At 36.8% G+C, this 25,372-nt stretch overlaps 1 protein-coding gene across 1 annotated transcript in view; it reads left to right on the plus strand.

The window, feature by feature from the left end:
* The window catches only part of LOC123803172 (ATP-binding cassette sub-family A member 10-like), a 60,981-nt gene that overhangs the window by 6,547 nt on the left and 29,062 nt on the right, over positions 1 to 25,372 (plus strand). The window contains 9 exon segments of the mRNA XM_087854719.1: positions 2,237 to 2,462; positions 8,687 to 8,828; positions 9,047 to 9,232; positions 10,413 to 10,587; positions 16,703 to 16,871; positions 21,115 to 21,173; positions 22,911 to 23,086; positions 23,258 to 23,392; positions 24,222 to 24,445. Of these exon segments, the coding sequence (XP_087710845.1) occupies positions 2,237 to 2,462; positions 8,687 to 8,828; positions 9,047 to 9,232; positions 10,413 to 10,587; positions 16,703 to 16,871; positions 21,115 to 21,173; positions 22,911 to 23,086; positions 23,258 to 23,392; positions 24,222 to 24,445 (1,492 nt within the window).

The following is a 25,372-nucleotide window of genomic DNA, read 5'->3' on the forward strand; positions in this document are numbered from 1 at the left end:
TGTACTTTCTTCCTATCTTCAGTCTCTCCCTCTCCCTCTACTTTGCCCCTATACTCTTAGGGGATTATGCTCTGCCCCTTATTCTCAGAGAAAAAAGAAACTGACGGGAATATCCCCACTTCCCGACACAAACCCTGCTAAACTACAGACCTACTACTCACTACACCCATCCTTTTCCTTCTGTCTCATGTCTGATGTCCTTCATCAACTCACAGGCTGGATCCTGTTCCTTCCAACATGATCGGAAAGGTTGGACAATGGATCTTCCCTTCTGTCTCCTCTTTCTTCAGCTTCCTCCTTTCAACTAGATTCTTCTCTTTGGAATTGAAAAGTATGAATTTCTTCACATATTATCAGGACCTTTCCTTATTTCCTCCTCAGGCAAGTACTTTATCTCCCTTCTCTTAACAGCTAAGTTTCTTGAAAGGGTTACCCTCGCTTAGGCTCCACTCAATTCAGAATGATTTCTGTCCCCAACCACTCCACCTAAATGGCTTTTTCTGAGGTCGGTAACAACTCCCATGTCAATTAACAACTGACATTTTTCTTTTTTTCTTTTTTTAAAGATTTTATTCATTTGAGAGAGAGGGAGACACAGAGAGTACAAGCAGGGGGAGGGGCAGTGGGAGAAGGAGAAGCAGACTCCCTGTTGAGCTGGGAGCCCTGACATGGGGCTCCATCCCAGGACCCCAGGATCATGGCCTAAGCCGAAGGCAGACGCTTAACCATCTGAGCCACCCAGGCTCCCCAACAACTGACATATGTCATTCCTTATCTTACTTGATCATTTAACTAAATAACAGAGCCTTCACCTGATTTTCATGCACTTTTCTAGCCTTTCCTTCTCAGTCTTCTTGCCAACTTAGCCAACTTCACACTCATGCTTCTTTAAATCTGTAGTTCCACAAGGTTCTAACCTAGGCATCTTTCCCCATCCTATATACTTTCTCTAAACAATGTTATTTATTTCCATAACTTTAACTACAGTTTACATGCTGATAACTCTAAGAACCCTACTTCAACTCGTTGAAGTTTGCAACCAGCAAACTTGTTCTGTAAGGGGCCAGGTAATAAATATTGTAGGCTCTGGGGCCAAACTTTTTTTATGGTACCTATTCAACTCAGCTGTTGTAATGTGAAAGAAACCATAGACAGTATATAAAGAAATGAGTATGGCTCCATTCCAATAAAAACTTTATTTCAAAAGGCAGGTGGTGGACCAGATTTCATCCACGGACTGTAGTTTACTAACCTCTGCTCTAGTTCCATGTATCTGTTTGCCGAATATCTCTACTTTGATGCTTCCTAAACGACTTTAACCAGATGTCCAAAACTGAATGTGTGTATTTTTCTTTTCGTGTGGCTGAGTCTTTTAAGAATTTTCCTATCTTAGTGAATGCCAAGGCTACCCACCTAAGGTGACCCATTAGAAACTGGGGAATTAGCTGAGACAATTTCCTCCGCCTTACCCATTTCTTCCAATCTCTCATCCAGCCCTGTTAATCCTAAACTGAAATCCACATACTTCTCAACTCTGCCACCAGCACTAGTCTAAGCCATTGCCATCTTTTGCCTGAACTGTGGGAGTAGTTCATTTCTCCAGCCTCATCTCTCTCCCTCCCTCCCTCTCCCCCTGTCGGTTTTGCTTTAAGGACCTCCTTCCTGTGCCTTCAATGCACTATACCCCTTCCTTCCTTTGCAAATGATGTTTCCTCTGCTCAGATTTTTCTTCTCCATCCTCAACTTTCCTCTCCGCCCAAGCTTTGTTTAGGTAAGATCACTGTAAAATGAATGTCATTTCTTCGGGGAAGCCTTCCCTGTTTTTGTTCTCAGAACACCCTCTACTTCTCCTTTAATGTAGTTGCTCAATTATAATCCAACTATTGATTGTGCAATGGGCTGTTTGATGTCTGGCCTTCCTTCTCTGCTCCACCATGAAATGTAAAGCTCCGTGAGAGTGAGGAGTGTTCCTGTGGGTCGCTTCTATCTCTCCACCACCCATCACACTGGGCATGATAGATAGCTAGCAATTTTTTTAAATGACTCTTATAAGTAATGTCAACATTACTAATACCAAAATTCATCAAGACTATTCTGATGATAGTAATACTTCACCATATTTTAAAATGATGGGAATATGTAAGTACTGAAAATGAAAAGAAACAAAATGTATGTAGTTTTCCAATATATTTTTCTATAGTTAATGTAATGAATTTGTTTTACATCCCAATGTAAGTCACAACAAATTATTCTGTGATGGAGAAACTGATATCAGTGATTAGAATCAATATGAGGATGCCGCCTTTCATTTCTAATGGAGAAATTATAAATACATGGTTTACTTTTATTTGTGTGGCTTATTTCTCCTCTTTTGTGTACTTCACATCATTAAATGTCACTCAGGAAAGAAAATAGTTTAAGAAACTGCTGACAGTGATGGGTCTGTGAGAGTCAGCATGCTGGTGAGTTAAGTTACTTTCTTGCCTATCACACATTAATAAACAGAGAAACCCATTAGGTTATAAAAGAAATTAGGTGCATTCAGGAGTTGGGTTTCGTTTTTTGTTTTTTGGGGTTTTTTTTTGCATGCATTCAATTTAATTAGCTTACCCATATTACATTTTAAGATGCTGGCCGTAGAAATGAAGTAAGGATTGTGCTTATGCTTCCCTGAGTTGAAGAATAGAAATATGGTGCTTGTATCTGTTAGCTATTATCAGAAAGACGCTGCGTAAAACACCACCCCAAAACCCAATAACCTCAAACAACACTCATTTATTCCTTTTCGTTTGTCCGTGGCATGACTGGAGTCTGGCAGATCTAGTCTGGGCTGGGCTGGGCTTGGATCCAAGTTACAGGTTGCATCAAGTCTGCCCCATATGGCTCTCATCCTCCTTGGGTCAGCAGCATAGCTGGACATATTCTTCTCCTTCAGTCACAGAAGTGCATGAGAGCAAGTCTTGCTGCACTGGGCATTCCAAGCTCCCGCTCAAGTCATATTTGATAAAATCCCATTGGTTGAGGGGCACCTGGGTGGCGCAGTCGTTAAGCGTCTGCCTTCGGCTCAGGGTGTGATCCCAGCATCCTGGGATAGAGCCCCACATCAGGCTCCTCCGCTAGGAGCCTGCTTCTTCCTCTCCCACTCCCCCTGCTTGTGTTCCCTCTCTCGCTGCCTGTCTCTATCTCTGTCAAATTAATAAATAAAAAAGAATCTTAAAAAAAAAATCCCATTGGTTGAAGCAAGTCCTGTGAACAAATCCAAAGTCAAGGGGCAAAAAAGTACATTCTGCCCACCATAAAGCCAGAGCAAGTCGAAGAGACAAGCCCAGGATCGGTGATATATGGGTAATTCTATCCCTTCATGGAAGTGAAGCAGGGAAGAAGGATTGAAAATTTGAACAGTAAACTAATTTACCATAATGTTATTAAAACCAATTCATGCAGTGAGTCAATAAAGATGTTCTTTGGGTAAGACTAAGGATTAGATGAGACAATATCTTTATTTTTTATTTTATTTATTTTTTTAAAAGATTTTATTTATTTATTTGACAGAGACAGCCAGCGAGAGAGGGAACACAAGCAGGGAGAGTGGGAGAGGAAGAAGCGGGCTCCTAGAGGAGGAGCCTGATGTAGGGCTCGATGGGATCAAGTCCTGAGCCAAAGGCAGACGCTTAAACTGTGCCACCCAGGCACCCTTAGATGAGACAATATCTTTAAAATACTTACACGGTGCTGCTGCTTGTAAGGCACAAGGCACAAAGTAAAATGAATCTCTCTTTCTCTCTCTCCATTTATCTATTGTCCCTTTCCCCATAGACTTTGAGAGTAATAATAGCAAACATTGAACTTATGTTATTCCAGGGATCACTCACCGTATATAGTGCTGTTATTTCACAAAAAAAAACAAGGCACAGAAAAGTTAAGATTTTTGCCTAAGAAACTCCTTTCTTTTAGCCACTGTGCTACATAACTCAAAAAGATGAATAAAATGAAATTAGTGACAAGGTGGTATTTTTCCCCTTGATAGAAAAAGCTGTTAGTGAAATGTGCCAACAGAAATGCCTGCCATATTGTCTTCAGTGTTTTTGAGATAAACATTACATTTGGATTCAACTTGCTAAGTGCCTCAAATTGAGTGAAAACATAGCTCGGAAGTTTTCCTGATAGAGAACTGTCCAAGTTAGCAGGGTTTACATTGGCTGGAGATTTTAAAAATTAGTTAATATTGCATGCTATTGGGGAGAGTGTTTATTTACATATGCTGTGTCTTGAAATACAAGGAAAAGAGATTTTTAAAATGAAATAATTCACATAAAAAAGTATGGCTTTGACAATTTATCTTGAAAGAGAATACCATTACCAGATGCAGGCAGGCATCCCAGTTATTGGAGTGAAACTGATACATTTCTTACAAAGTCCCTGCAGTTCTTGTATATTTTATGCTTTTCCACTTTCCTCCTGATTGCACACAAATTTTGCTATAATGTACTTAACCCAAATAAGGCTCAAGAATGCAGAATTTTCAACTTTCAACAACAACAAAAAAAGAATGCAGAATTTTCAAAGGATTTCAAGAGTAATTTCTTATATAAAACATTGTGAATAGATGATGAGAATTATTTATAGTAATCTTTCCAACTATACATTTCTTTTATATGAATTTCTAGCAATTTTAGTTGTATGAACCATAATTATATTAACAGTTCAGAGAATTTGGTTTAAATATACATGAGTTATGATTTGCTCCTATTGGGCAAATTTTTTTAAGACGGTGGAACGGGAAAACAGAGATAAAACAAATGATTGAAAACAGAATTTTTTGCTTAACTTTTTCCTTTGTTAGATAATTAACTGTTTACCTAACATTCTTCATGGTATTTAAAATACCATTATAAACTCATGGATCTAAACATGTCTAATAGGTTTCAAGCCATTGTAATTATTATTCTCATTGAAACTCAAATTGTCTCATCTTTGGTCAAAGGGAGCTGACGGTTCTTTTTGACAAGATTCTAAGTAGATTTTTGACAAAAATAGATTCCTTGCTATTTTGTGTGGCAAGATTTCTTTTAGTTAGAAAAAGTATTTCAGGAGCATTGCATACTAGAAATGTTTTTTGTTATTGGATTGGTCATTATATCTAGCCTTTTTCAATAGCAGAGATAGAATCATGATATATTTTCTACATTTTATATATAGAATAACATACACATATTAAAGATAAATGCCTTCTGAATTCACACTGATATTTATAATTTAAATATTCTATATGTACTACAGAGCTCTCTCCCATATTACAACTGTATCTCTTTTCTTATGCCCTGAGAATTCTGGTTCTCCAGGAGAGATACAGTTAATCTGAGAATTAGAATATCCCTAATTATTGATTTTTTTAATCCAGAAATATACATATAATATATCTAACAATACTAATAGTATTACTTAAATATAACTGAAAGCAGTTAAAGGACTTTTTTCCCAAATGCTCTCCCAACCCCCCCAATTGTTTATAGTGTACTGAGTCTATACTGACACAGTACAGACCACACCTTCTTTTAAAACATCATTTAGTCTTAATTCTTCAGGTAACTATAAATTTTTAAAATTAAACATTTTTATTTTCGGGGTGCCTGGGTGGCACAGCGGTTAAGCGTCTGCCTTCGGCTCAGGGCATGATCCCGGTGTGATGGGATCGAGCCCCACATCAGGCTCTTCCGCTATGAGCCTGCTTCTTCCTCTCCCACTCCCCCTGCTTGTGTTCCCTCTCTCGCTGGCTGTCTCTGTCTCTGTCGAATAAATACATAAAATCTTTAAAAAAAATTTTTTTTATTTTGGGTAGATACAGACTCAGTTTTAAGAAATAGATTGCATGTACCCTTTACCCAGTTTCCCCCAATGATAACATCTTGCAAAACTGTCATGATGTCACAGTCTCATTGTGGACATGGATATAGTCAAGATACAGAACAGTTCCATTGTTCCATCTTTATAGCCACACTCAACTCTCTTCCTTATCCCCCATCCCTAACCCTGCTAACCACCAATCTCTTCACCATTTTTATGATTTTGACATTTCAAGAATGCTACGTAAATGGAATCACATAGTTCACAACCTTTTGGGGCTTTTTTTCCCACTAAGTACAATTTCCTTGACACTTCATCCAAGTTTGTATTTATCAATAGTTGGCTCCTTTTTATTGCTGAGAACTATTCCATGGTAGCAATATCTCTGTTTGGTTAGTTGTTTAACCTTTGAAAGAGGTAGGGGTTGTTTCCAGTTTATGAGTATTATAATTAAAGCTACTGTGAACATTGATGTCCAAGTATTTTTATGAACATAAGTTTTCATTTCTCTGAGGTAAATGCCCAATGGTATAATCTCTGGGTTGTAAGGTGGTTTATTTTTATAAGAAACTGCTCAACTGTTTTCCAGAGTAGATATACCATTTTATATTCCCACCAGCAATGTATGAATGATAAAAGGATAGAAAATAATTGTATTTGACTTGCTTTATGCTTCCATTCATATATTGGAATTTATATATCTAATGTCCTTATTAATTCGTTGAACATAATATTGTCCATTTTTCTTACTTCTCCTTAATTAATCTTCATATTTCATGCTCTCTTTACTTCAATCTATGACCAGCTCTTTTGAGAAATTATTATTAGTGAATTATTAAGAGTAGATGTTTTCATATGTGAAAGATTTACCCTATCTTCAAAAAATTAATTGAATAAGATAGTTAGGTATTTAGTTTTATAAAAGACTTTTAAAATTCCACAAATTGAAAAATGAGAGCATGGGAGAGGAAAACTATGATCTTTTTTTTTTTTTATTGGGATATAACTGATATATAATACTAGTTTCAGGTGGAAAATGCAAGGATTCGGTATTTGTTATATTGTGTGTTTTTTTAAAGATTTTATTTATTTATTCGATAGAGATAGAGATAGAGGCAGCCAGAGAGAGAGGGAACACAAGCAGGGGGAGTGGGAGAGGAAGAAGCCGGCTCATGGCGGAGGAGCCTGATGTGGGGCTCGATCCCATAACGCCGGGATCACGCCCTGAGCCGAAGGAAGATGCTTAACCGCTGTGCCACCCAGGCGCCCCCAGTATTTGTTATATTGTTAAATGATCACCACAATAAATCTAGTTAACATTTATCATCCACGCAGATTGAGATGAGAACTTTTAAGATCCACTCTCTTAACTTTAAAAAAGACAAAACAATATTATTAACTACAGTCACTGTGTTGCACATTACATTCCCATGATTTGTTTTATAACTTGTTTGTGCTTTTTAATCACCTTCACCCATTTCGCCTGCTCCGCACCCCCACCGCTGGCAACCACTAATCTGTTCTCTGTATGTATGAGTTTGTTTGTTTTAGATTCTGTGGATAAGGGAGATTATATGGTATTAACCTTTGTCTATTTTAACTTAGCATAATGCCCTCACGTTCCATCCTTGTTAGCCCAAATGGCAAGATTTCCTTCTTTTTTGTGGCTGAATAATATTCCATTGTGTGTATATCTCTATCACTTTTTTTTTTTTTATCCTTTCATCCATTGATGGACACTTAAGTTGCTTCCTTGTCTTGGCTATTGTAAATAATGCAATAAACATGGGGGTGCGTATATCTTTTTGAGTTAGAGTTTTAATTTCTTTCAGATAAATACCCAGAAGTAGAGACGTACCTGAGTGGCACAGTTGGTTAAGCATCTGACTCTTGGTTTCAGCTCAGGTCATGATCTCACAGTGGTCGTGGGCTCAAGCCCTGTGTTGGGCTTCCCACTCAGTGTAGAGTCCACCTCAAATTCTTTCTCCCTTCCCCTCTGCTCCTCCCCATTTCGCTCGCTCTTTCTCAAAGAAATAAATACAATCTTAAAAAAAAAATACCCAGCAGTAGAATTGCTAGATCATTTGGTAGTTCTGTTTGTAATTTTTTGAGGACTCTCCTTACTAGGAAAACTATAATCATTTAAGCTTACTGTTTGTATACATGAAAATGCTGTTTACATGTGATAGTACAAATTTATGTACTGCACAAGATGATATAAAAGGATTTCAAATGCATTATCTGTATAAAGTTCTACACTTGAACTGAAAACCCTATGTAAATTTAAAGGGAACTTGACAATTTATTACTGTGTTCATGAAAGGTCAGTTTTTAAAAGTTTAAACATATCTTTGATCTATGTCCTCAAATTTTCAAAAATAACCATGCTTTGACCATTGTGATGCAGTATCCCTGTTATATAGCTGTTAACGCCCAGGACACCTTTTGCTTTCCTTTAGTTTTGTGTTTTCTGGCTACACTGTAGTACTTTAATTTCTAAAAACAATACCCTGAACGGTTAATGTCAAAAGCCATATAAGGATAAAAAATAAAATGAGCTTTCCTTATATCAGAGAGATTTCAATTAAACATTAAGAATAATTTTATACCAAAAGGAACTTAGTCTAAGAGAGTTTAAAGGTAAAATTATTATATTTCCATTTCATATTTAGTCACTTGACTGAAAGAATCAGATTATGTGTAATTATATGAATTTTTTAATTCATTCAACAATTGTAAAAATTATATTTCAGAACTTGTACTCATAACTCTTTTGCATATTGCCTCTCCAAACATTTACCTGTGTGTGACATTCTGAAGTAACACCTTGTTTCTACCATAGGCTGTCCTGGAGATTAATGTATGCTGGCCTCATATTTATCCTGCCCATTTTTATGGCTCTGATCATAACATCTATCCAAATTGTAGTAATTGTTGGCTTCATGGTGATATTCACACTCTTTTTCCTATATGGCTTGTCTTTGGTGAGTTGGCAAAACATATCTCTTAATTTGTTTCACATTTCAGATAACTGAGTAGATGATATTTCTTCAGGATATTGGTTTGGCATAGTCACTAATTTGGTATCTTGTTTTCTATGTTTTGAGAAAGTTTTTGACAGTGTGAGAAATTGATTACAATTGCTAAAAATGATTCTCAAAGGAACAAATATACCAATTGGAACACTTCTTCCTTCCTTCAGATAGCATTGGCTTTCCTCCTGAGTGTGCTGATAAAGAAACCTATCCTTACCGGTTTGGCTGGTTTTCTCTCCACTATATTTTGGGGATGTCTGGGATTCACTGTATGGTACAGACAACTTCCTTCATCTTTGGGATGGACTTTAGGCCTTTTTAGCCCCTTTGCCTTCACTGCTGGAATGACCCAGGTAAGGAGCACAATGATTTTATTATTTTATTCATTAGATTTTCAAAATTATTGAAGGGTTTGGTAACTTCATGAAACTTAGTGATCAATCACCTTGTATTTAAAAAAAATTTTTTTTTAAAGATTTTATTTATTTATTTGACACAGAGAGAGACAGCCAGCGAGAGAGGGAACACAAGCAGGGGGAGTGGGAGAGGAAGAAACAGGCTCACAGCAGAGGAGCCTGATGTGGGGCTCGATCCCAGAACGTCGGGATCACGCCCTGAGCCGAAGGCAGACGCTTAACGACTGCGCCACCCAGGCGCCCCAATCACCTTGTATTTTAAGAAGTTCTGCTGCATTCTCTTGTGAATTCTCACCAGAGTAATAAGCAAAGCAGATAGATCATTTGTAAAATCCTAAAAAATTTAAAGAAGAAAAATAATTGCCCATTATCTGACCCCTCAGTTTGTCTGATTTATGTCCCCATTTAAAGAAGCAATAAAATGTGGAGGTCTGAGTAATAGTGAATAAGTAATAATGCATGAATCAGTCTCAGCTCTGCCCACGTACTAGCTGGGTAACCTTGGGCAAGTCGTTTGACTTCTGTAGCCTTCCTTTCTTCTTCTGCAGAAGGGGGATGTCAGTAGGAATCACCTCAGTGGGGGTAAGCGGGAGGGCTGACTGTATTATTCTCTACACATAATGCTAGTGCAGTTCCTGACACATGCTATGTGAATGTGAGCTATTATCTTTCTTATCTTTAAAATCAATCTCTTCAAGTCTTCAGTACTTATTTAATATTTGATTATTTCTACAATATCTTATCCTTAGCATTTTTATATTTCCTTTATATGTCCTCCAGTTTCACTGCCCGCTCTGAGTTTCTCTTCCTACAATATGTTATTTTTGGCTCCTTGACCACTTCTCTAAATCCCCTTCTTTAAAACTTATGTGGTAATCAATTAGTCAGTTAAATTTCTATTCTTCAATTGCTTTACTTTCTCAGATAGCATTTCCCACTTCCGTGACAATAATTTTATTTGTAAAAAGCAACACTACTACTAACAACTTCACTGTGCCTTTTTGAAGAAAAAGCTATTAAAATATGAACTATATTTATCTAGCACCATTTAATAAAAAAAAGAAAACCTTTAGCCTTATAGGTTCATCTTCTGTTATTTTATTCTTTTTAATCTCAGATATTACACATGGGTTATTACCATGTGTACCATGGTACCATTATTACCATGATTGGCTTTATTTTTCCCGATCCGTCTGGGGAGTCATACATAATGATGGTTACTTTCTTCCTTCTGGCACTTGATACTCTTCTCTATTTGATATTAACATTATATTTTGAGCGAGTTTTGCCTGGTAAGTCATAGTGTGGTTACAGTTTAATTTAAAACCACTATGCTTCTTATAAGGTAATATCTTACTATTTGTTTACTTGTAATTTAAGGAGCATTTCTGATGGCAGAGGGAAGGAAACAGTTTAAAAATTAATAGTCTCCTCATTTTCATCTCACTAATTTAATGGTCTGACCAGAATTGTTTGGTAAAAACATTTTAGTTAAAAGTAACTTGTATTTCTTTTGGTTTTTATCTTTTATAAAGGTAGGGCCTGCATGTGTGTGTATGTGTGTGCGTGTTGGCGTGTGTGTGTTTGTTGGTAGGTGGGGAGAGAGAAGGAAACAACTTTAACAGCTATTGAACATGATGATGCTTTTTAGTTTGAATTGAACTCATGGACATTAAGAGAGCTCATTAAACAGCTCTTGCTAATATTTGGCTCTAGGAAACTTGTTTTTCTGCATCTCAAGAATATGAAGGAAACAGTATAAAGTTAATGGATGACCTTTATAACACTTTATAGAGTGTCATAAAAATTAGTAAAATAAACTCATAAAATTAGTAAAAAAATAGTTTTTAAGTAATTATTGTTAAATTCCTGTGTAGAATGCATATGGCATCCCAGGAACTAATATATTCCCTTCTGCCCACATAAAATCCACAAATTGTACTCATACATAATTCCTTCTCATGCAGCAGAATCTGAAGAGGTCTATGCTGTTCAAACCCTATTATTTTGGTGTCTTTCTTTAAACGTTTTCTAATTCAGGTATTCTGTTTTTAGGATATGTATAGTATTCTTTTAGACTTTTACTTGTTTCATGTTCTTTATCTTCATTACAGTATTATTTTAGGATTTTATCCCCTATGCCTCTTATTTGTTCCATTAATATAATTCCATAATCTGTCATTTTGAAATAATGCATTTCTTATGCACTTAGCAAATTGGCTTCAAAATTATTTTGCAGAATTATTCTTGTGAATAAACAACTTCTTAAAATTAAATGAAATTTCTTCTTTGAATGAAAAGTAGTATATAATACATGTAATCTCTGAAACCAAGTTAACACATGTGCCTTGGCACAGGTCACAGACAAGAATCAGCACTCTAGTGTCTAATGATCAGAAAATTTTACTGTCATCTCAAACCTGCAACATGGAAATTCAAATCCCAGATCTGATCTCCTGGTGTATGCACTCACTCCCTTGTTCATACACATAGCAAAGGTCTTAAAAATTCCTTTTTGCTGAACCCTTAAAAGTGTGCCCAGCTAAACTGGGGCTAGGATCTTCTCCACTTTCTCATCATCTTTTTCTTTTTGGATTTTCTTATTTTCTCTTTTGCCCATTGTTTATAACCCTTTGTATAAAAATCAAGTGAGTTTGTTTGTAGCCCATCAGGCCCCAGAGCCTAGTAGATAAAATTGAAACTCTTTCTTGGGATTGAAGGAAGGCATAGTTAACGCTCCAAAGGTAATTTTCCCCTGTCACAACTCTGTACCATACTACCTATTTGTCCTGTCCTAAGATTTTGGGTTTTTTCTACATTAAAATTTTTTTCTCCAATACTTCCATCTAAAATTTGATTCGTACTTTAATAGGTAAATACCTACTCTTTCTTACTAAGTTCTCTACTCATTCATAATTAGCTTACTTTTCAAATAACTTCCCTAGCCCCCACCCTTTACTATGGGAAGGCACAATGAGTAATATTTATTTCTGGGAGAATGGAATTTAATTTTTTTCTGTTTCTATGTATTCACGTAATCAGAAAATTTTACCAATGAGTATTTAGTTCAGCATTTAGTACAAGCCTCACATCTTAGAGATGCCAAAGCAGTGGTCTGGAGAGGTTATATGTCTGGCCCAAAAACAAAGTTAGCAGAATTTGGACGGAAACTTTGAAACTGACTTAATACTCCCCTTTTGGGTTTTTTCCCCCCACTGAATTCAATATTCATTATACTTATTGTTTATGTCCTGTATTTTTGTCTCTAGAATGTAAGTCCCCTGAGGAAGAGATGCTTGTGTTTTATTACACTGATATCTCCAAGCATCTAGAGCAGTCTTTGTCACATAGTAGGTCCTCAACAAGTTCCTGGTAACTTACATAAATGCATATATTTGTCTTCTTATTTTAACTCTCTTCAGGATAAACAATGTGTTTTTCCATCTAGAGACCACCTGGTGCAAAAAAACTCTAATAAATATTTGATGAAGGAATACAAGAATGTCCTCTTTTTTTCCCTCAGCTTCAAATAAGAAATCTATTTCTTCTTTTCCTTCTTCTCCTACTACCCCTCCTTCTCTTCCTCCTTGGGTTTTGTGTGTTTTTTTTCCTTTTTCCCACAAATCTGATTCAATCTCACTTCCCCTTACTTGGGTACAATATGTATTCTTTAATTTTTATAAACATCTTTCAAATCCACATTTTTAGAGTAGGTTATATTTAAATGTTTTTACTTCATAATTCTTTTTCTGAACCAAAATTTCCCATAAAACTGGTACTAATTAGAAAACAGATTTCATCTATGTATCTATTTAATACATAACTGCTGATTAAGTTTATGTGGGTCAACAGTCTCTGTCTTCAAGGCTTCAAGTTAGCATTAATTAAATATAGTGTAGGAAGTGTGATAGGAGCAGATACCACAAAGTTCTATGATAGTGTAAGACCTCGGGTTGGTGGGAGGAAAGAACTTCAGCTGCATTTAAAGAGTAAGAAAGTTTACCTGGCGGACAAGAGTGCACAAAGAATTTTACGGTCAAAAGGAATAACATGTGCCCCGCAATGGAAAACAGCTGCAGTGTCAGGAAATGAAAAGTTATTAGGTAGAACTAGTGCATAGTTTGGGTGTCAAATGTGGTTCTAGTGTAGGAATTCATAACCAGCTAACAAGAAATTACAAGAGGAGATTTTTTTCCAAATACGCATCTGTGCACAGCTACGCACAGGGCAGCATGTAAAATCCCAATGATGCTGAGGTTCACCTCCAGTGAAGTCCCTCTGTAGGTGTCTGCTCTTGCTAACTCCACAGATCACATGCAGAATTTGGGATTCTCTCCTCTAGTCAGTTCCAGTATTGGTGGTGATCCCTGACAACGTCTTCTCTTGTTTTTGTTGAAATGAGAAAAACAATATGAAGCTTTTTATAAACCTTAATTCTTTCATTGGAAGTTGTCTTTTATATTGTGAGATTATAGCCTTTAAATATTTATACTTTTGTTATGAAAATATTTTCTCTCTTTTACAATAGGAGGTTTTTTTTTTAAATTGTCCTTAAAGAACACACTATATTCATTAAAAAATATTATTCACCCAAGAAATCTAAGAACCTTAGAACCATTGGTGCAGGAAATAAGACAGATTGATATAATCTATGTAGGACCTTTCACTGATGAGATTTGTGTTTTAGGAAGGCCACTTTGACAGCTGTTTGGAGGATGGGCTCAAAGCAGGTGGATATCATAATCTGTGTTAGAGAGGGGGGAGGGGACCAACATGAGGACCAGTGTAATATAGAAGGGAGGACAGACACAGGAAATACTTAGGAGATAGAACAATCTGACTTGGTGGTTAGTTATGTATTAGATGGAGGAACTGAGAAAGGGAGGGGATGAGGGTGGCTTTGGTTTCTAGTTTTGGTTACTAGGGGGTAGAGAAAATGTCTCTTAACTAGGTCAGTAGCAGCAAAAGAGAAGTATCCAAAATTCATTCAATTTTTGACATATTTTTTTAAATGCTGTAAATGCTATGAATAAAACGAATTTATTTTTCAATTTTAATTTTTCTCTTTTAGAAATTTTCCTTTGCTTTTTCAGCCAGAAAAGTGTAATTTCCTTTTCTGGCTAGTTCAGCTCGGGATGTTTCTACATATTTTCATTCTTGAGCATTTCTGCTCTCCCACATTATATCTCTAGAACCATAATACATGATCCTTTTCATTTCTCTTATCGAAGACACTCAATTTCTAGCTATACATTTTCCGTATATTTTTCTATATGCCTCCAACATTTTCTGTTTTCATACTTCTAGAAGTTATATGTTGTTGTATCTCTTCCTCTTTAGCTCTTCTTTTGGGGTGATACTTGCTCAAGTTTATCCCCTTATATTAGCCTACAGTAATAGCTTGTCATGTGACATTACATGAGAAGATTCTGTGTTGTTTAAATTACTCTATAGTCTCTGAAAAATCTATTAAGTTTCCTCCTCTTATCACTAATAAATTCACATTTTGGGGAGACATCATTAAAATGTCATCTCATTTTATTTACTTTGGTTTTTTAGATCCACAACTGAACTTCCTATTAATTATTGCTCTGTTTTCCTTTCTTACCATTAAACTATAAGTCCATTTAAATATCAAACAATTTTTAATCAGTATTACATACAACCCATTTGACCTTGGAGTGATATGAACTACCTTGATGAAAATCCTTGTATAATTTCATGAGGCCATTCAAAACTTTAAGGATTATCTATCTATCTGATTGAAAAAATCTACATAAAATAAAACAAATGAAGATTTGAAAAAATCTACATAAAATAAAACAAATGAAGATATGCCAGCAACAATTTGATTTATATTTATTTCATTTTCTTAATGGGTTTTTAATATTTCCCATCCTTCCACTTCCGATCCCTTAATTTTAAGTGTCTTCCTTTCTTTCCTTTTTCTATATACCAGTGCGTATCCAGCCTTTTGTCTACCTTTCTGTTCTTAATAACTATTTTTTCTGCTTTTGTTTTATTCTTAGGGCTTTGAAAATGTTGACTTTGGATTTATAATGACTGATATGCTCATTATTTTCAACATTCGTTTTTCTATATTATCAAAATAATATTTATTTCTTCATCTACGATGGCAGGAATCAGCTTGCATAACTTCTCTTTTTAAGTATCCAAGTGGCTAGAAATCCTGAGAATGAGGAAGTTCTTGATGTTTGGTATGATTTCCAAGAGCTACCACTTTATCTTCTTTGATAAACTTTTTTTTTTTTTTTTAGTGAAGCAGAGCTGGGAATTCATCAAAGGCCAAAACACTGTCTTAACTTAAAAATCTTTATAATACTTTACTTTTAACATTGTAAATGTAATTCTCCAACTTTTTTTTTTAAGGATTTTATTTATTCATTCGACAGAGAGAGAGAGACAGCCAGCGAGAGACGGAACACAAGCAGGGGAAGTGGGAGAGGAAGAAGCAGGTTCCCAGCGGAGGAGCCTGATGTGGGGCTCGATCCTGGAACGCCAGGATCACGCCCTGAGCCGAAGGCAGACACTTAACGACTGAGCCACCCAGGCGCCCCATCCAACTTAATAACTTAAATTCAAAATTGATACCAACAGAGAAGGACAAATACTGTATGATCTCACTTATATGTGGAATCTAAAAAAAAAAACCAGTAAAACCCAGAAACAAAAAAACCAAACCAAACTTGTAAAAAAAAAGAGATCAGACTTACAGCTGGAGGAAGGGGGAATTGGAGGAAGGATATCAAAAGGTACAAACTTCTAGGGGCGCCTGGGTGGCTCAGTTGTTAAGCATCTGCCTTCGGCCCAGGGCGTGATCCCAGGGTTCTGGGATCGAGCCCCACATGAGGCTCCTCCGCTATGAGCCTGCTTCTTCCTCTCCCACTCCCCCTGCTTGTGTTCCCTCTCTTGCTGGCTGTTTCTCTGTCGAATAAATAAATAAAATCTTAAAAAAAAAAAGGTACAAACTTCCAGTTGTAAATATGTACTAGAGATGTCATGTACAAAATGAGGACTGTAGTCAGCACCGCTGTGTGATACATGGGAAAGTTGTTAAGAACCTAAATCCTAAGAGTTCTTATCACAAGGAGAACATTTTTTTTCTTTTTATTCTTTTCATTTTATTGTATCTATTGAGATGATGGATGTTAGCTGAACCTATCATAGTAATCATTTTACAGTATGTAAATCAAACCATTGTGCCTTAAACGTATACAGTTATAGAGGTCAATTATTTCTGAATAAAACTGGAAAAATAAATCATTAATTGAAAATAGAAAATGGAAAAAATAGGAAAAAATTGGTATCAAGCTACACTAGGACAGATACCATTCTTCCCTGATGTAGATGATTGATTCAGTATCTAACTGTGTCTTGATTGATCAGGTGAAGACGGCCGCCGACATTCACCATTGTTTTTCCTAAAGTCTTCATTTTGGTCCTAACGTCAAAACACTTATTATAAAGTTTTTGAGGACGAAATAAATCATGAGCATTCCTCTGATGACTCTTTTGAACCAGTGCCTCCAGAATTCCATGGGAAAGAAGCTATAAGGTAACTAACAAATTATGTGCACTCGCAGGTGAAAGTTTAATAAACTAAGGTACAACAGGGCCAACCACAGGTCGATGTTATAGATGATGTGTTTTTTGAAAGTTCCTTTCTTTCAGGTGTTTCTGCCATCATTCTAAATGTTCCTTCATCATTTTCAAAGTAAGTATGTTGATATTGTCAGCAGCAAAATTCAGTAACTCTATTCATTTTCTTGTCCTTTCCTCTTCTACTTTCTATCCCCACCATTTATAATCTCCTTTGTGCATTCTCTTCTAATACACACACACACAGTATGATATGTATGTACACATATAGTATATAAAATAGACACACGTGTAGATTATCTGCCTTTAGGGAGTGTATGGATTAAAGTTTTGAAGTCAAAAGATTTCTCTGTAATTTAGTAGCTTGGTCATTTTTGCTGAACCATGTGAGATCTCTAAACTTCATTTTCTTCCTTTCTAAGAAATGTGTAATATAACTCAACAGTACAATGACTTTTTGAGGAATTTGAAGAATCAGTGAGATAATTAAATATGCCTGTTAGGTAACAGGAACTGGATAAATGTTAGTTATCTTTATCCATATGGGTGTGGTTGATTGACAGGGGATAGAAATAAGAAATAATGTAGAGAAAAGCCTTAGTAAAAGTTTTCAAGGGAAACCAGGAAGATGTACAGACAATGACTGCCTAATTCTTAATTTCATCATAATTTAGTGCATGTTTCTCTAGGTGTTTGCTTATTTTATTGAAGGAGATTATTGAGAAATACTCCTAAATGACATTCCATTTATGTGAAGTTATTTTTTTGAAAGTGTATTCTGAGGACAAAATGGAACATAGTGATTACAATGTGCTTCATGGATTTAAACCACCTGGTTTGAATCTTGGCTTAACTGCTCGTTAACTGTGTAATCCCAGCTAAGTTACTTGCCTGTATCTCGGTTTCTGTATCTTAAAAATGGGCATGACACTGGTAATAAGTTTGTTATGAAAAGTAAATGAGCTACCATGCATAAAGCTTTTAGAATAGTGCCTAGCCCATGATAAGCATTCAGTAACTGTTTGCTCTTAGTACTACCCCAGATAAATTCAAATCAGATATTCTTGTATCAGTTCACTTATTTTGAAACAGTTAGGTCAAAGGTGATTGGCAAAAGTATCTGGGAGAAGGGGAAATGAGCAGGGAGACAACAGAGAAAGGAAAAAACTATAACCTGACATGGAAAGATCAGAGAGAAAACCCTCTCTGGAACTTCTTAAATTCTACCATTTCTAGTAATTTTTCAAGCTGTAACTCCTGTGTGAAAACTTATATAGCTATTTCCGTTTATCCTGTTCTTTACCATTAACTTACAGTAACTATGTTGACACCAGAAAACTTAGTTAAATTAACAAGCTAAATCAGGACTAAATCACATTAGGCCCAAAACTCACCTTTTAGCAACATGGTTCCATAAATGTCCAGAACCTCAACCCTGACTCTTATTCATCCAGTGGGCAGTGAAGATGGGTATGGTTGTGTGGTCATTCAGTTCTCCCAAGTAGATACCACCAGTCATCCTATTCAGTGGTCTTAGATCCAATTTGCTGTTAATACTTTAACAGGAAATGAGTGTACCCCCAGGTGTACATAAAACAGTTCTAGCCTTTCTAAGCCTGCACACTCTGTCCTCTCCCTTGACAGCCCCTCTTTTTACGCTTGATAGCCCAGCGTGCCTCAAACCAGCTCCTTAGACCATTCTGGACAAAACTGTTTCTGTGGGCAAATTAGTTACATTTATTCATCATTCATTAAGCCCTCTGCCAGAACTAGGATTCAAAGATGAATGACAGTCTTTAACCTCAGGACATGCCGAGCCTGAGGGGGAAACAGGCACTTAAATAGATAATTAGTAAAAAGAGTGGTAGATATGGATGCAAGAATAACCAAACATAGAGAACGATCATCCAACCCAGCCTAAGAGTGGTCAGAAGGAGATAACTCTTGAGGTGAGTCTTATGGAAGGAAAAGGTCACATAAATTATGATGGGGCATGTGAAGGTTCTTCCAAACAGGGAGTGCAGTGTCACCAACATAGCACAGAAAGAAACAATGTGTGTGTGTGTGTCTAAAGAATGAGAAGAAGCTGACATATCTGAGCTTAAAGTACAAGGCTAGAAGAGGGAGAAGTAAATATTAAGAGCTATGGGCCAAATCAGATCACGTAGGTTTTGTTTGCCAAGAAGGACAGGCTGTCCTGTATAGTATGGGGAATCACCAAGTGGTTTTAGGGAGGCAGATTAGACAGCCGGATCTTTGGCAGATCACTTGGACGGCTTTCTGGAATAGATTTGAAGGAGACACAACTGGAGAAATGGGAAACATTCCAAAGGTTGTGTCAGTCTGGGTTTGGTCAGGAGAAGTGAGTTGCTGGAAATATTGTATAAGTGAAGGGATTTGGTATGGGACTTAGTAATTCATAAGTACTAAGAATGGAAGAGGGAGAGTCAAGAAAGTTGTAGCCAGAAAGTCAGGGAAACAGCCACTGAGGACCTTATCCCGATGCATGAAGTGGGTCGGTCTCACTAAGTTTGCTGGGATTCTGTGGGAAAGTTCCCACTGGGTTTCTTAATCTCCAGCAGCAAAGCAGAGCTTGTCAAAAAGTCTGAGAAGCTGCTACAAACCTAGAGTCTGCCCATGTGTCTGCGCCCATGACCTTCAGAGAAAAATGGCCTTTTTTCACTTCTGCTTTCCAGATCTAGCCCAAGTTCTCCTCAAGTCCAATATAGAGAAGGATTTTCGGGAAGTGTAGTTCCTGGTATGTTCTCTGCATTGCAGGAGATGAGGGCTAGGTTGATGGAAAGGGAAAACACCATCAGGTTCAGAGATTGAGGTGAGAGATGATAGGAATCTGGACTAGAAGGTCATAGACAAGTGATGATGGGATAAATTCAAAGAGATTTCATAGCGTTAAATTCATAAATCCATAAGGTTAAATGATAGTAATTTTGTGGACCACAGGATAAGGTGCGAGAGAGATAAGAAAGAATCAAGGATGTTTCTTAAGCATTTTGTTGGCATTCCTGGGTGGATGCTGAAAACACCAACTAAGAGAACAGAAGCGGGACTGGTTTAGAGGGAAAAATAAAACGCCCTGTGTGGTATCTATGTGCAGATGCAGAGCAAAAACCTGAATATGTGCATTTGAGACTTTGAAGAAAGGCCTAAAGACACAAATTTGGGAATCATTAGAATCTAAGTAAGAGTTGAAGCAATGAGAGTGGGCAATATTATATGGCAAAGATTTGTGAATCAGAAAAATAGTTGGTTAAGTGTGGAATCCAGTTTAAGGAATCCATAAAGTATGCTGAGTGGAATAGTAGGAGAAGGTTATGGAAACCAAGAGGTCAGAAGCCCAGGAAATAAAGTCTTGCAAGAAGAAAGGAGCTAGCAGCTGTTTAATACAATATCTATTAAACAGTGACTAGAAAGTATCAATGTCCGTTGGATTCTGTAGATTGTCATCGGTGTCTTCGCTGAGGATAGTTTCAGTGGAGTTGTTGGGTCAGAAGCTGTGTTGTCTTAGGCTGGGAATAAATGTGAGATAAAGAAATAGAAACATAAGGGCACCTGGGTAGCTCATTTAGTTGAGCGGCTGCCTTTGGCTCAGGTCATGATCCCAAGATCCTGGGATCTAGCCCCGTGTCTTTAGGCTTCCCTGCTCAGTGGGGAGTCTGCTTCTCCCTCTGTCCCCCTCCCCTGCTCATGTACTCTCTCTTTCTCAAATAAATAAATAAATAAATAAATAAATAAATAAATAAATATCTTTTAAAAATTGGAAACAGAGTAGAGAGACTGTATTTTGATAAATTTGCCTGTGGAGGAGAAGAACAATTAAATAATAGCTAGAGAGGGGTGCAGGACTGAGGGAAAGCCTCTCCCCCTTCCTCCCTTCCTCGCTCTCCTATTCTTTCTTTCTGTCCTTTCAATGGTAGCTCTCCCTTCATTTGCCAACTGAGAGAAACAGCTGGAATATGCGAAATGCCAAGTTTGATAAAGGTATGAGCAGGTCTGTGCAAATCTCTTTGCGGGTGGTGTGAGCTTTTACCACTGCTCTCCTTGGATCCCGTTATGAGGGTGACACCCTACCTGGTGAGGTTCAGGATCAATCACAAACTGTAGTATTGGTGGTTAACATAATCTGTGTTATTAGAAAAAGTACTTACCTCAAAGTTGCTTAATCTTTTTTTTTTTTTCAGAATCAGAAATGTTACAAAAGAATATAATGGAAAATCTGAAAAAGTAGAAGCTTTGCAAGGTAAAGAGAAAGACTTCATTGTTCTGATGTTTTTAATTAAAATATTTTTCTTTTGTTTCCTGAAGATACAGACCTCCATAGTAGCAAATTAGAGAATGAGTCTAGATAAAAATAAAAAATTTAAAAAGCCCACATTTCTACTCTGAGGGATAGTCATCGATAATATATTTACACATATATAACATTTTTTTTTAAAGATTTTGTTTACTTATTCGACAGAGATAGAGACAGCCAGCGAGAGAGGGAACACAAGCAGGGGGAGTGGGAGAGGAAGAAGCAGGCTCATAGCGGCGGAGCCTGATGTGGGGCTCGATCCCGTAACGCCGGGATCACGCCCTGAGCTGAAGGCAGACGCTTAACTGCTGTGCCACCCAGGCGCCCCACATATATAACATTTTTTAAAATAGGATTGTACTGCATATGCTGATTCATAATCTTTGACTTGGATTTGTCAAACTGAGCTTGCAGTATCACTGGAACTGTTCTTACTTTTATAGGACTTCTCATCACCTGTTTTGGGCTGTGGTTTGTCTTGTTTTTGATTCTCTGACAATATAATTCCACGTGTTGTCTATCTTCAGAGAATCTCTTGAATTTTCTAGGGCACTAATGGAACCCTATTGTTTCTCCATGGAGTTAGATAATGTTTCAAATATTCAAGAAAAAAATTATCAAGTCCTAACCACTCATATAGAAAAATGCCTGTGACATGTCCTGGGTCCCACAGACCCGTCCAGAGACCATGCCCAAACTTTTGTGATACAAAATAGAGGATTGACCAGTGCCAGGGGAAACTTTACCATCTTCTCCTTAAACCATTCTCCCTCCCTCCAAATATGGAATACATACCCCTTTGCCTCTGTCCCTGGCCCTTCTGTCTCAGCTCTGCGAGCGTCTGGGAGACTGTTTCTTCAGTCACACTGCTTTCCTTGGCCCAGGGAGCAAATACTCTGCTCACTCTGCTTTACTCCTGGTAGCCTTTGCTCTGTTCTTTAACATTGAATCAATATATTCTTTGACATTTGAAGGATTTGGGTAAGGAGGAAGGTAAAAGTTTATATTCTCAGTCTTGATCCAATTTCTCCAGAGAAATTAAGGTTTTGTTTTTCATAAATAGACACAATTAAATATATAATTTTAAAGGGGACATACTAGAATACCAATAAATGAAGCTCTGAGATACTTTTGACTCTTAAAAACTTTTGTAATGTCCATTCCATCTGAAAATAATCCAAAGTCTAATTTTCACATTTTATTCTAAAACAAGCATATTTCTTGACATATATGGGGGACAGGTCACTGCAATACTGGGACACAGCCAAGCTGGTAATTGACACTGCTAAACATTCTGAGTGGGTTGTGTGGTTCTATGGAAGGTAAGAAAATCATTTTAGAAGCAAGTTGGCTGATAAAGCAGGTTCCTCAATCAGATTGTGTAAAACAAAAACCCTTCACTAAAGCAAGCTTTTTACACAGTTGAGGAATTTAGAATAGGAAATATTTATTTCATATTTATATAAATTCATGAGAAAGCTTTATCTCCACTCTGCTATTGTTATTCCGTGTCTACTTTGCGTTGATGTGGACCCTGATATTTATGTTAAGAATAATCTGAATTTCTCAATGTATTAATTATGCAATTATGAAATGTGAAGTTTCTTCAACTAATATCCTATCTTACCACTCTTCCTAGAGTTACTATCCTGGTATTGAATACTTTAAAATTTCCATTTACAGGATCAGTCACTATTTATAATACTCAACTCTCTGAAATAACTAATGTGGAAGAAATGAGAAGGAACATTAGATTTTGTCCACAATTCAATATTCAATTTGACTTTCTTACTGTGAGAGAAAACCTCAGGCTATTTGCTAAAATAAAAGGGATTCAGTCGGAGGAAGTGGAAGAAGAGGTAGGTGAACATATTAGAACTAATGCCTTTGAAAATAATTTACTTTGCTCTTGACCATATTTTTGTTTATTATTTTATTTTTAATAAATAAAGCTTAACTGATGAAGTTCTTTTAAAATAGATTTCTCCTAATTATTAGAAGAACTGATGAAAATATTTTGTATTATGTAGATTTTTTTTCAATATGTAAAAAGAGTTATGATGGAATTGGACATACAAAACATCCAGGATGTTATAACTAAAAAATTAAGTGGTGGACGGAAGAGAAAACTAACATTTGGGATTGCCGTTTTAGGAAATCCTCGGGTAAGAGGAAAAAAATATTTTTTGAGATTAATTTGTGTGTGTGTTTTTTAAGATTTTATTTACTTATTTGAGAGGGAGTGCGAGAGAGAGAGAGAGAGCATGAGCCAGAGGGGGTGGGCAGAAAGAGAGGGACAAGCAGACTCTCCACTAAGCAGGGAGCCCAACACAGAACTTGATCCCAGGACCCTGAGAGCATAACCTGAGCCAAAGGCAGACTTTCTGTTACTTAAAACCAGTGTCTGGAAATAGTCATTGGGATGTCAGTCATCAGTGATGAACTAATCCTGTGGAGGAGTTCTAGATGACAGAGGAGACCTTTTAGAAACTCAGCTACAGGGGCACCTGGGTGGCTCAGTGGGTTAAGCATCTAACTCTTGATTTTGGCTCAGGTCGTGATCTTGGGGTAATGGGGTTGAACCCTGCGTCAGGCTCTGCGCTCAGCATGGAGTCTGCTTGAGATCCTCTCCTTCAGTCCCTCCCCACACTCGTGCACACGCGCTCTCTGTCTCTCGAATGAGTAAATAAAATGAATCTAAAAAAAAAGAGAAACTCAGCTACATACATTTATATTTGTGTTTTTGCACAAACCTTGCTCTGCAAAAATGCCTTAGTAAAGAGCTGCTGCTATTGGTATGAAAGAATAAATGCTTCCCAAGAAGCCTAATCCATCCTCAAAAATTAATTTACTCTCTCATTGGAATTATAGTTTTTTGAAGGACAGATTTTGAATATGAGTTATAGATATCAGTAGCTTAACATGTTAGAAGTGCTGTTTCAAATATTCTAGTGTATTTTTAAAGTTCGTAAAGAGAAAGGGCAAATAACATAGCCCATTATAATGGTTTATTACATGGTTGCAGATTTTGGCATTCGGAAACAGGAGAAAGTCAATGAGACAAGAGATACTAGAACTGAGTCTGAAATGCAACAGGGTCCTTGTTCTCTTCCTGGATTGAGAAAGGTCATTAGTACTGGAACTTTCTGGAACCAACAGGTCTGTGCCATGGCAAGGCTTCGCTTCTTAAGGCGTGAAAAGAAAGCACTTTTGTCCTTGTAAGTATCAGACTACTTTAAATCTCTCTAGTCAATATATGAAAAAAAGTTTAAATGTGAAGAAAATAAGTCTATTAACTTCTTTACCCATTTAACAAAGTTTTTGGAGTGACTGTAAATGTTATCCTACAGTAGTGAGCACAGTTGACAAGGTCTTTCAAATTACATCTTGTGGGGGAGAAAAATACCCATGAAATAATTACCCAATAAATATGTTAATTGTTCATTATATCACAAATCTTTATTGAAGCCTGTTATGTGCTAGACATTGTTTTAGGTGCTGTGGTGTTTACCTTCTGGTTGGGAGGAAAAGGTAACAAATAACAAATATAAAAACTAAATAAATTATATAATAGATTATGCAGAATAGAGTAGGGGATGGGAAAGGCTGGTGGGAGTTAGGAGTTCATTGTAATTCTAAATAAGGTGGTTAGTGTTGGCCTCATTGAAATGGTCACATTTGAGCCAAGATTGGAAGAGCCAAGCAAATAAAAGGGGGAGAACACCAGTTTAGAGCAGAAAGCATCAATTGTGTTTGGCAAAAGGGAATCATCAAAGGTTTTAAGAAGAGAAGGTCTGAAAATAGACAACTCTTTTGAGGTGCTTGACCATGGAGAGAGTAGAAAGAGCAGTAGTAGCTGAAGGGAGATTGAAATTAGGAGGAAGTTTCTTTTTCCTTTCTTTGTTCTTTAATGAATGGGAGACATTAGAACATGCTTTAGTCATGATGGGAATATGTCAGTAGGATGAAATAATGGAAGATGAGCAAATTGAGCAAGGTCTCAGGTAGGGTGGCAAGGGTCTGGATCCAGAGCTATATTGAGAAATGACTTTGATAGGGAGCAAAAACAGCATCTGTTACAACAGAAAGGAACACTGAAAGGATGTTTTCTGGGGTTTTTTTTGGGGGGGGAGGTGATAATACCA

Source organism: Ursus americanus, chromosome 23 (assembly GCF_024610735.1).
Source record: "Ursus americanus isolate L20-20 chromosome 23, mUrsAme1.1.p, whole genome shotgun sequence".
NCBI lineage: Eukaryota > Metazoa > Chordata > Mammalia > Carnivora > Ursidae > Ursus > Ursus americanus.